Here is a 12,577-nt window from a genome sequence, read left to right on the forward strand (position 1 = left end):
CAAAAAATTATAAAATTAGCCAATAAAAGAGCAACACAAAAGCAGTATTCTGTCATACAATGTGTGTGGGGGGAGAAGGAACATATTTGGACAGAGTGAAGTATAAGTAGAGAAATCCACATCTCAGTTCAAAGTAGGAAAATATTATTAAAAAGTCACCCTGGTAGATTTGTGAGAGAGAGGATTTAAAAAAATAAAACTGAGATTTCTTAATGATTCAAGAATTATGTTTTCTTCCACAGCTGCCTGGCTTACAAGGCACTCATGGAACCAAGGTAGGTGGGGTTGGGGTTTAGTGTCTATCACTTTCAAAAAAAGGAGTTGTTCAACAAATGAGCAGGGACACATGGATATCCTCATGCAAAAGAATGGCATTGTCCCTAACACCTCACACCACATAAAAAGTTAACTCAAATGGATCAAAGACCCAAATGTAACAGATAAAATTATAACATTCTTGGAAGAAAACAGGTGTAAAAGTCAAGATATTGGTTTAGACAGTGATTCCTTAGATATGACACTGAAAGGACAAGCAGCCAAAGAAAAAAATAGATAAATTGGACTTCATCAAAACTAAGAACTTCCGTTCTTCAAAGGACACCACCAAGCAAGTGAAAAGGCAATTCACAAAAGGAGAAAATATTTGTAAATCATGTATCTGATAAGAGACTTGTATCCAGAATACGTAAGGAACTTTTAGAACTCAACAATAAAAAACAAATAGCCCAATTTTTAAAATGGAAGAAAGATCTGAATAATTTCTCCAAAGAAAACATATACATAGGGGGTATACATGGATGCACTACAAAAAAATGGGATATCCCAAAACTGGTCTGGGGACGTTGTTGCCTTGTTCACCAACAGGTCAGATTTGCAGCAGCTGAGGACATCTGTTCCGAAGTGAATGTGATGGAACATAAAGAAGTAAACTGAGATGATTCACTTTGGCTATTTGAACAGTAGTGTTTCATAGGAAGAGAAAGAAAGTCACATTACTCTTTGTATTAAAGTAGAAAAGCTCTGTTTCAAAAAGAGCTTACAAATGGCTTCTAAGCACATGAAAGATGCTCGACATTTCTGTAGTTTCATCATTATTTGATGAAATACGAAATATTTCACCAAAATTTGATGAAATATTTGATGATTGATAAAACATCAATATTTACAGATGCTATCACTATGAAGCTGCTCTTACAGTGAAAAAATCATCAGGCAAATGATAATTAAACTTACAGTAGATATACTTCGGATTCACTAGGGTGGCTATAATAAAAAAGAGAATAAGAAGCATTGGTGAAGATAGGGAGGAAATGGAACCCTCATACATTGCTGGTAGGAATGTAAAATGATACCGATACTCTGGGAAACAGTTTGACAGTTCCTCAAAATGTTAAAGATACAGCTACCATATGACTCAGTATATCTACGCCTAGGTATATACCCAAGAGAAATGAAAACATAAATCCACTCAAAAACTTGTACAAGAGGGGCACCTGGGTGGCTCAGTTGGTTAAATAGCTGTCTTCAGCTCAGGCCATGATTCTGGAGTCCTGGGATCAAGCCCTGCATCAGGCTCCCTGCTCAGAAGGGAGTCTGTTTTTCTCCCTGTCCCTCACCCTACTTGTGCTTTCTCTCTTTCAAACAACAACAACAAAAAACTTTAAAAAACTTGTACAAGAATGTTTGTAGCAGCATTATTCATAATAGCTCAAACATGGAAACAACCCAAATTTCTATCAACTGATTAACAAAATGTGGTCTTATCCATACAATGGAATATTATTTGGCCATAAAAAGTTAATGAAATACTGATATATACTACAGCATAGAAAACCCTGAAAATACTATGCTGCGTAAAAGAAGTTAGACTCAGTGCCCATACATTGTACGATTGAACTTATATAAAATGTCCAGAATAGGCAAACCCACAGAGAAAGAAAGTAGATTAGTGGTTGTTAGAGACTGAACTGTGTTCTCCCAAAACTTTTATGTTGAAGCCCTAACTCCTAGTGTGACTATATTTGAAGATGGGGCCTATACAGAAATAACACAGGTTAAGGCAGGTTATAGAGTGGGGACCTAATCTGATAGGATTGGTGACTTTATAGGAGGAGGAAGAGATACCAGATCTCCATCTCTCTGTCTCTCTCTTTCCCTATGTGCACAGAAGAAAGGATGTGAGAACACAGTGAGAAGGTAGCTGCCTACAAGCCTGAAAGAGAGGCTTCTCTGAACCCTAACCTTGATGGCAACTTGACCCTGAAGTCTAGAAGTCTTCAGATTGTGAGAAAATAAATTTCAGGTTTTTTTTTTAAAGATTTTATTTATTTACTTGACAGACAGATCACAAGTAGGTAGAGAGGCAGGTAGAGAGAAAGGAGGAAGCAGGCTCCACACTGAGCAGAGGCCCGATGCAGGGCTCGATCCCAGGACATTGGGATCATGACCTGAGCCGAAGACAGAGGCTTTAACCCACTGAGCCACCCAGGTGCCCCAAATTTCAGTTTTTTAAGCCACCCAGTCTGTGGTATTTTGTTATGACAGCCTTAGCAGACTAATACAGTAACTGCCAGGAGCCAAGGGAAGGGGAAAATGAGGAATAACTGCTAACAGATGTGGGGTTTCTTTCTGGGGTAATGAAAATGTTCTGGATTTACACAGTGGTGATAGCTGAATAAGTGTGAATATACTAAAAACCACCATACAGTTTAAAAGGGTTAATTTTATGGTACGTGAATTCTATCTTGATAAAAAAAATCGGTATCAATTATATCTCAATTTTTAAAATATTAAAAAAAAAGCAAGTTGCACATTGATAAAAGCTGGTCATGGGACAAACCTGGAACATGATTTGACTGACGAACTTAGTGAAATCCCCCTGCCTTCCATTTTCCTGTTTTTTTTCTTTTTCTTTTTTAAAGATTTTATTTATTTATTTGACAGAGAGGTAGTGAGAGAAGGAACACAAGCAGGGGGAGAGGGAGAGGAAGAAGCAGGCTCCCGCTGAGCAGGACACCTGGGATCATGACCTGAGCTAAAGGCAGAGGCTTAACTCACTGAGCCACCCAGGCGCCCCACCAAGCATTTTATTTCATGCCAGCCTTGGTGCAAAGCACCAGGAACACAAAGACCAGTAAAGAAAAATGGCTTCCAAACCAGTCATCACTCTTGAGGAGTTGAACTTACTACTTCCTCTGGCAGAAAAGTCCTCTCCCCTTTTCACAAACCCAAGTTCTCCCCTACTTAAGCTTTCTTCTCAAGTTTTTGTAAATGAAGGTTGTGTACTTACAATCAATCTGATATTCTAGTCATCCCCTCTCATTTGGGTTTTATGCGTTTTACAAACGAAATGTTTTGGCCCTCTATTTACAGATGCTATCACTATGAGACTGCTGTTATAATGAAGCAGCTTCTCATGGGGTTATAATATTAACAGGATTATTACAAGGTTATGTAATCAATGCTCTGTTTCTCTTCAAAGACTAGTACATGCTACTGATTGTTGAGTCAGACTTGGAAATCCTACTCTCCAAAACTTTACCACAGTTTCAGACTGGACTTCAAATAGTAAATGGGCACATATTCTATCCCTAAACAAATGAGCTTGACTTTAACTACTGACTTACTCTCGCTTGGTATCATCTACCATGTCTGAGTGAATTGGTGAACACCGTATGTGACTTTGTATTATGAATGTATAATTAGCCAAGCAGTCTCTCCCCACCCAGCACACAGATAACTGTTAAGAGCAATCATTCCCTAAGTCAAAGGTACAAGCATGCAAATACCTGAGGGAAGGCTGTGGAACACTGTCTGGACTGGCTGGTACCTGGACTCCCTTTTCCCATTCTTCCTTCCATGTATCCGCAAAGAGGTAATAGCTGTCTGGATTAATGTGATGAGAATCTGGAAGTTTCATGGCACTGATGAGGTCCTTTCGGAATACCTGAGAAGACATTGGACACATCTTGAAAAGACCATTACTATGAAACTAACACCATTTAATGTTCTTTTAAAAAAGACTATCCTCACCTACTTTTCACCAAGAGAGATCTCTAACTTCCTAAATGGCCGGATCAGCTTCGATTTGGAAAGGGTTTGAAGTACTGACAGGGAAGCCAGTTTGTTCTGGATTTAACAGAGTAAAGAAATCCTTCTTGAATTATTTTCTAGAGCTCCTTGAATTTAAATCAATAGTACAGGTTACTCTAAAAGTCTGATAAAACAAACCTTAACTTTCTCAAGTTAAGCAGTTTTTAAGTATCCTCTGATAACTTCTAATTATTTATTTAGGCATCACCTTATTTTTTATTTACTTAAAAATTATTCTACTATCTAAATTTTTTTTCTTCCTGAAATTTTAATAGGAATTATGGGGGTTTTTTGGAGGAGGGAGAGGGAGAGAAAGAATCTTAAGCAGGGTCCATGCTAGGATGTGGGGCTGTATCTCATGACCCTGAGATCAATACCTGCACTGAAACCAAGAGTTGGATGCTTAACTGACTGAGCCACCCAGGTGTCCCTACTTAGAAATCAGACATATGGAAAAGTTACAAAAATAGTACAGAGCTCCCATATACCCTTCATATAGTTTCTTCTAATGTTAACATCTCACATAACCAGAGTACAATGACCTAAACCAGAAAATCAGCATTGCTACAATACTATTAATTAATCTACAGACTTTATTAAAAATGTTACTAATTTTCTGGTTAATATCCTTCTGTTCCAGAATTCAGTCCAGGATCCCATATTGCAAATAACTGTCATGTTTCCTTAGTATTGTCCAATTTGTGACAGTTTCTTAGTTTTTGTCTTTCAAGACCTTGATACTTTTGAAGAGAACTGGTCATGTATTTTAGAGACTATCCCTACAGTTTGGGTTTGTCTGATGTATTCTTAGGACTCAAGTTGCTCATCTTTGGCAAGAATACCACAGAAATGATGCTGTGTCCTTCTCGTTCCATTATATCAGGGACATATAATGCCAATGTCCTACCAGTGGTGATGTTAAACTTGATCATTTGGTTAAGGTAGTGTCTTGCTGGTTTTCTCCACTGTTAGTTTACTGTATCTCCCTTTGTAATTAATAAACATCTTAGAAGAGATCCTTTAAGATTATAACAACACCCTGCTTCTCCTCAAACTGTCATGAGCTTATTTGAGCATCCACTGGTGGATAGCTTGCCTGCAAGAATTATGACTGTGGTATCCTAATGGTGATTTTCTATTTCCCTCAGTTCTTCTACGTTAATTGGAATTCCTCTGTAAGAAAGATCTGTCCTTTCTTTCCCCCTTATTTATTTATTCAATTATTTAGTTATATTATAGGCTTGTGGATATCTGTTTTACTCTTTGGGTTATAAATCAGTATTATTATTATTTTTGTTGCTTAAATTGTTCCACCTCTGATCACTGGGAACTCTTTTGGGTTGGCTACTGCCTGTGTTCTTTCAACACATCCCATCTTTTTTTGAGTATTTCTTTAATTTCCTGTATCACAACATACCCAGGCATGTTTATATCTTCTGTTTATAAAAGCTATTGATTTTATATGTTAACTTCATACCCTGCTATCTTACTGAATTCTTTTATTGCCTGAATTAGTTTTTATCATTGATTTTCCTATGGTTTTCTAGATATATTATCATATCCGCAAAGAGTTTCACAACTTCTCTACCTAGTCTTGGTCTCTGTTTCTCTTGTTTAACTGCATTGGTAAATACTGTAGTAATATTTAGAATACTAATGGGGATAGTTGACAATATCTGCCTTCTTCCTGAAATTGGGGGAAATGATTTTAGTGTTCTTTATTAAGATACTAGATTGAAGACTATGGTGTGTATATATATAGTATCTATGTTAAAATTATCTTATAGTTCCTTATTCTTGAATGTTTCTGAATGCTTGGGTATTGAATTTTGTTAAAGGCTTCTTCAGGTATATGAGAATAATTATAGTTATTTTCCTTAGATATATTAATTTGCTGTATGATCATATTGTATTTATTTTATTTTATTTTATTTATTTGACAGAGAGAGCATAAGCAGGAGGAGCAGCTGGCAGAGGGAGAGAGAGAAGCAGGCTCTGCACTGAGCAGAGAGCCTGACGTGGGGCTCGATCCTAGGAGCCCAAGCCAAAGGCAGACACTCAAATGACTGAGCCACCCAGGAACCTGATTGATTATACTGTATTTCTTAATACCAAAACAAACTTGCATTTCTGGAATGAATGTCATTTGGTCATGACACACTTCTTCTTTTTTTTTAAGATTTTATTTATTTATCTGACAGACAGAGATTACAAGTAGGCAGAGAGGCAAGCAGAGAGAGAGGAGGAGGGAGCAGGCTCCCCACTGAGCAGAGAGCCCGATGCAGGACTTGATCCTAGGACCCTGGGATCACGACCTGAGCTGAAGGCAGAGGCTTTAACCCACTGAGCCACCCAGGCACCCCATGACACACTTCTTAAATATGGTATTGTATTCTGTCTTCTAATAGTCTATTTAGTATTTTTGTATCATATTCAACAATGATATTTATCTGAAGTTTCCTTTCTTTTTTAAAATTCTTTCTTTTCAGTTTACATATCCGTGTTATACATACTTCATAAAAAGAATTAAAAAAACAAAAGGAATTAGAAAATTTTTCTTCTGTTACAATGCTCTGGAATAACCTGGGAATTACTGGGACTATCTGGTCCCTAGGAAACCATCCGGACTTGGTGCTTTCATTGTGGGGTAGTTGCTTAAGAATATTCTGTACATATTCTTTAGAAATTGATCCTTTAAGCTTTCTACCTCTAATGGATTCAATTTTGGTAATCTATATTTCCATAGGAAGATATCTTATCCAGTTTTCAGATTTATTTCTGCAGAGGCTTGCACAGTATAGGCAGTTCCACTTTGCACAGAAGTGGGACCTGAGAAATGACAGTGCATGTGGAAACTGTGAAAAGCAATCTTAATTATTAATGGGGAAAATTATGATTTTTCTATGACCTTTAAACATTTTGGTCAAAATATTAGAAACTCTCAGTGCTGGCTATAAGTATATAAAAAATGAAAAATAAAATAATTTAGTCTACTGTAATTAAACATCAGAAACATTGAGAATTAAAGTAATTTTTATAAGAAAATTTGTCAAGAGTAGGTAGAACAATGCCTCCTTTTTCTTATCATATAATTTAAGATATGGAGCAAACTGAGACAGAATGTTTTAAACTATCATTTTTAAAAATCTATGATTTCAGTTTGTATTCCTCTTTTCACTCAACAGTTGTTTAATAGAAGGGTTTAAAATTTCCACAGGAAAGGACCTTTCTGTTTTTGTAATTTCTGATTTTACCAAATCGTGACGGGAGTATTATTTATATCATGTCCATGTAATAATGGAAATCACTGTTTTCCTTGTGGCTTAATATTTACTATATTTTGTGTGTGTACCATAGACATTTGAAAAGGTATATTCACTATTACCTCTAATATCAAGGTTTCAAGTTTGATATATATTCATCATCTGTACCTTAATAAGCTGCTTAAGTTGTTTATATCTATCTCCTCTCTTATTTTTTTGTTCACTTAATCTGAGAGAGGTGTATGAAAGCCTCCTATGATCAGTGTGTTTCAACCTATATGTCCTTGACTCATCCAAGGCTATTGCTCCACAAAGGTGGTCGCTGCATTAGTCAGTGTATAAATATTCCTAAGTATCACATTTTCATGGCGAATTGTAGTGTTTAGCACTAAAAAGGCTTCTTTGTTTTGCGGGGCTTGATTTCTACTTTGAGATCAGGCTCACTCCTCCTCCTACCATTTTCCTGGTACACCTTTGTCCATCTCTATTTCTAGCCTTTCTGAGTAGGTGTTTTAGGTATATTCTTATATACAGCATATACTTGCATCTTGTTTTGTGAGCCATACATTTTTTTCTTTAATAAATGTTAAGCCCATTCATATTTACTGGCATGTCTCAGATATTTGGTCTCAACTCTGTTATATTGATAATTATGTGGTAATTTCCTTATGCATGTCTCTATCGGATGTGTATTGTTTGCTCTTTTAATCACTTTTTTTTTGCATTTAAGAAGGTTTATAGTTGTATTCTATTTGTTATCTTTGTACTTAGATCTTTAAAAATGTTCTTAGTTTCATTTTCTTTTTTAACCTTTTACTATCTGGTTTATCAGTTTTATGGTTCTCAATGAGTTCCTTAGGGGTGATGAGGATAGGAATGTAATGTCTATTGTGGTAGCCAAGAAGACCCCAGAGTGAGCCTTTAACCCTACCCCTGGCAAGGGAGCCCTAGCTGTTTGAAAAGTTCAAAGGCCAAAGGGTAGAGGATGATGATATGAGTACAGATACAACTTGGACTTGGGGGAAACAAAGAGATTCCCCATAGTTCATTTTCTGTACTCAAAGCACTATCAGACATAGTACAGGAACCAGGATCCACCTGAAGTCTGATGTACTGTTATCCTCTGGTTGAAGGGGTCCCTGGATAACTAATGGGCACAGAAATATGCTCACCTGCTGGGACACATGACTTAAATGGCTGTGGAAGCCTAAGCTTTGTGATTCTGCCCTTTCCAACAACAGGAAAAGAGTATACTATGAGGTCTTAAGCTAACTGGGAATGATGTCAGTGATGAAGGCCCAGCTGAAGTCTAAGGAATGAGGTAATACACTTTCACACAAAAGTATACATACACTGACACTACATACATACACTCAGAATTAGAAATTAGAAATACTCGTTTCTAATTCTGAAAAAATTCAACCATCCACTGGCAGGCTGAAAATAAACAAGTCCACATTTCTGGAAGATCAAAGGAAAAAATGCTGTCAATCAAACATTTTAGTCCTTAATGTTAATAAAGGTTCTCTAAGGAGAAGCACTGTTCAAATTATATGTAACATGAAAGTGCAGGCACAGAGCGTGATCCAATAAAACAGTTAATTCTCCACTGGTGCAGTTCTGTTTAAACCAACAACATTTCAGAGTACAGAACTGAACTATCACATAATCAAATGATGCCATTTAAATGGATAAAGACTCATTCCATTTGCTTCTTTGCAGGGACAACTCTGCAAATGCCTGTTGCTTTCATTTAGGGAAGATTAAGAAATAATATGATCTGAGCAAAGTAGAGAAGGAAACCAACCTTAAACATGTTGGTGGCCAGGTGGCAACAAAATGACCTCCCTACCAAGAATCTTTGCCAATTAAAGTTAATTGGGTACTGTGCAGGGAGAAGGCTGTCTGTAGAAGAAAAAAACCTGGTGGTTTATTATGTAATGCTTTGTACAAGGGGGTAAAAGAGGATCACAGTCATATCCATTTAACATGTTTTGCATAGCGCTTGGTGTTCTGGGTGGTTGGGGGAGAAACTCAACCACCATTTTCCTGAACACTGATCCATTTCTATAAAAGACTAGAGTGCCTTTAATGAGCCAGTGGTTAAGTAGTGGTAGCAATTTGCAATTGTGCTAAATAAACTGTTCTCTTTGGGAAAGAGTGCTATGGGAAATCCTACTTTAGATCTGGAAAGAATACTAGGGCTAAGTATTTTCAACCTCCTAAAATATTTCATTGTTTTCCATGTGATACACTTTACAAAATAAATCAACTGATTGCAAACCATGCTTAGTTAATAATGTCACACCAACTCATCATATAGCTTAAGCCATGTCTTTATACTTGATGTAACTGCTTATGAAAATCTGTTCTGTATAGTTTCCCAAGTAGCCTGGAACATACTGTAGTGGTTTGAACAGTGGCCCCTAAAAGATATGTCTACATTCTAATTTCTGGAATCTATGAATGTTACCTTATTTGGCAAAGGATCTTTGCAGATATAAATAATTTAAGGATTCTGAGATGAAGTGATCATCCTAGAACATCTTGGTGGGCCCTAAATCCAACTGACAAGTATCCTTACAAAAGAAAAGCAGAGAGAGATTTAAGACAGAAGAGGAGGAGGCAGCGTGATCATGGATACAGAGATTGGAATGACTCATTGATCCACAAGTCAGTAAATGCTGACAGTCATCAGAACCTGGAAGAGGCAAAGGATGGAATCTCCCCCAAAGTCTCTGGAGGGAGTGCAGCCTGGCCAATTTTGGGCTTCTGGCCTCCAGAACTGTGAGAAAATCATTCCACTTGTTCTAAGCCACCCAGTTTGTGGTAATTTGTTACAGCAGCCCTAAGAAACTAATACACATGTTTACCAAACAGAAGAGTAACTTGAATACTCTAGACAAAGATAAAAAGGCAGAGGCCAGTGAAATCTGGCCCTTGTCCACAGCTTCAGAAATACCAAACCTCCGGGAACAGACATTCTGTGAAGTCTGAGAAACCTCAGACTACAGGAACACCAATCAATCAGACCTATTTTTCTTAAAATGAAAAACGAAGGCTAGATCTAATGACTATTATAATTTTCCTTCCATCTTTAGAGAAAAGCAGCAGCCTTACATGATAAGCCTGATTTCAATTTTATAAGCTAGCTAGATTAAATAGCATCAGATCCAAGGTTTCTAGAGAAGCATTTTTACTCAAGGCAGAGTACAAGAGTCTGCTTTATCTCGCTGTTGAAACATCCCAAGCATGAGGCAGAACATAAAATGCCGAATAAAGGATAGGAATGTAAGCTCAGTACTCAGGCAGATATCTGCAAAGTGATAGGAAATATATTTACCAAACTGGTCTCATGAATCTGCTTTTGATAAGAAAAGGAATTTGGGGTTTTTAAAAAAATGAATACAGGCAAACAAAATAGCTTTAGTGTATCCTGGGTAGAGAGGTATGAGTTCTCTATACATATGGAGGCACACACATATGCACAAATTTGTATATATTGTCATAAAGAAACAATAAAAGGATAAACCAAAAGCTTTTTAAAAAAAATGGCTACCTCTGGGAGTGAGGGAGAAAACAAGGAGAGAAAGACAAAATCTAGATCTCTCTGTATGTGTTTTGTGTCATAGTTAGATGTATAAACCAAGCAAGTATCTTACACAGTCAAATATGAAATTAAAAATCTTTAAAGAAAGGAATATGGGTCCAGGGACAGACTACCCAAACTGGTCTACTGGTTTCACCAGCCAATTTGCGACAAATTATTTAAATTCTGTGTCTCAGTTTACTCATCTGTAAAATGGGGATAACAAAAACACCTCATAGGGGTTGTTATAAGAATTAAATGGCTCAATTTATGTAAAGGGCTTAGCGTGGTATTATGCTCATGGTAACTGCTGAATAAATTCTAGCTGCGCTTATTATTTTATCATCATCATCACAGTCTCGGCTTTACTTCTAAAAGCAGAAAGAAGTATGCAGCTAAGTTTTCCTATCTATCTAGTCCCTAAAAGTAATCATTGATGGGGTAAAGGAGATATGAGTTCATGGCTCAACTAAAACATGCATGGTTTAGCTCCCAAAGATAGGATTTCCAAGAAAGAAGCCCACCAAAAACTCCAGCCAACACTCTATAGGGCACAAGGTAATGCAGAACCTTCACAAAATAAAACATGGCATTTGATGTTAAAGATTATGAATGAAGGATCTAGATGTTGACATTGACTTAGGTAATGAAGTTGAGAAGTTTTACAAGTTCTTAATAGTGTGCCTATTTTATATGCACTGGTAGTTTCCCCTAAAAGTTCTTGAAACAAAAAAGCTTTGTACTTACCAGATATCTGCTCATTTATGGTCAAAGAGGAGATTCACAGACAAACATACAGCCCAGAAGCTATGCCAAGTCCAACAGTGCATGTACATCTTGGCCCCTCAGATGTATGCAGAAACAAAGGAGGCCTCACTATGAATTCAATTAGAATATCAATGCTTATAACCTGCCAGAGCCATAAAATGAAAATGTCCTTCATGGACAGCTCTGGCTTTTACTGCTCTCATTAATATCTCTCAGTGGGCAGTTTCTTAAAGTACAGCTAGTCTGAACATTTCTGTGACATTTTTTAGAGGAAAAGTCAAAACATTTACTTCCTGTATGACACAAAAGGGAAAATTGTCTGGTCCATGTGAATGAAGCAGAGAAATAGATTAGTTCTGATTCACAGTCACTGAAATAGGAAACTATACACAAATGACCACAAACAGATGTGTCACCCCCAAAGCACAAAAAAATCAGCTGCAAATGTGGTAACTGTATTTAATCAAAAGGAACTAACTGTAAGTGATTTTCTTAGAATTATACAATCTTCAGATGGAAAAAAAAAAGGTGTTCAGGTAATCTAAAAGAAACAACCACTTAAAGCAGAGAAAATCTAGCGAAGAACACAAGTTTGTTCTTATGACACAAGGTACCCAGTATTATCAAGCAACTGTGTCCCACGTTAATTTTTCCAATGGAGCAAAGCTTATTCAATTTCTAAGTTTGAAACTTTAAAGATCATGTAAATATTTTTTCACAGAAATATTTTTCAAATAGCTTAAAATAATTCTCAGTTTTCTTACAGAGAAAAAACAGGGCCTTTTTGATGGCTTTGGGTTGATATCAACTGAAACATCAATTACCATAAACAAATGTACTTTTGGGCAACTTAGGTAGGTTTGAT

At 36.7% G+C, this 12,577-nt stretch overlaps 1 protein-coding gene across 3 annotated transcripts in view; it reads right to left on the minus strand.

Moving 5' to 3' along the window:
* Window positions 1-12,577, minus strand: part of JADE3 (jade family PHD finger 3) — a 135,720-nt gene that overhangs the window by 40,002 nt on the left and 83,141 nt on the right. For 2 of the 3 annotated variants that reach the window (XM_004754969.3, XM_045068394.1), the window contains exon 4: window positions 3,789-3,946. The exons of the other annotated variant lie outside the window; for it this stretch is intronic. In XM_004754969.3, the coding sequence (XP_004755026.1) occupies window positions 3,789-3,946 (158 nt within the window). The remainder of the gene's footprint in view (window positions 1-3,788; window positions 3,947-12,577) is intronic. 3 annotated transcript variants of the gene reach the window in all.

Source organism: Mustela putorius, unplaced genomic scaffold (assembly GCF_011764305.1).
Source record: "Mustela putorius furo isolate JIRA1106 unplaced genomic scaffold, ASM1176430v1.1 tig00003903_pilon_pilon_pilon, whole genome shotgun sequence".
NCBI lineage: Eukaryota > Metazoa > Chordata > Mammalia > Carnivora > Mustelidae > Mustela > Mustela putorius.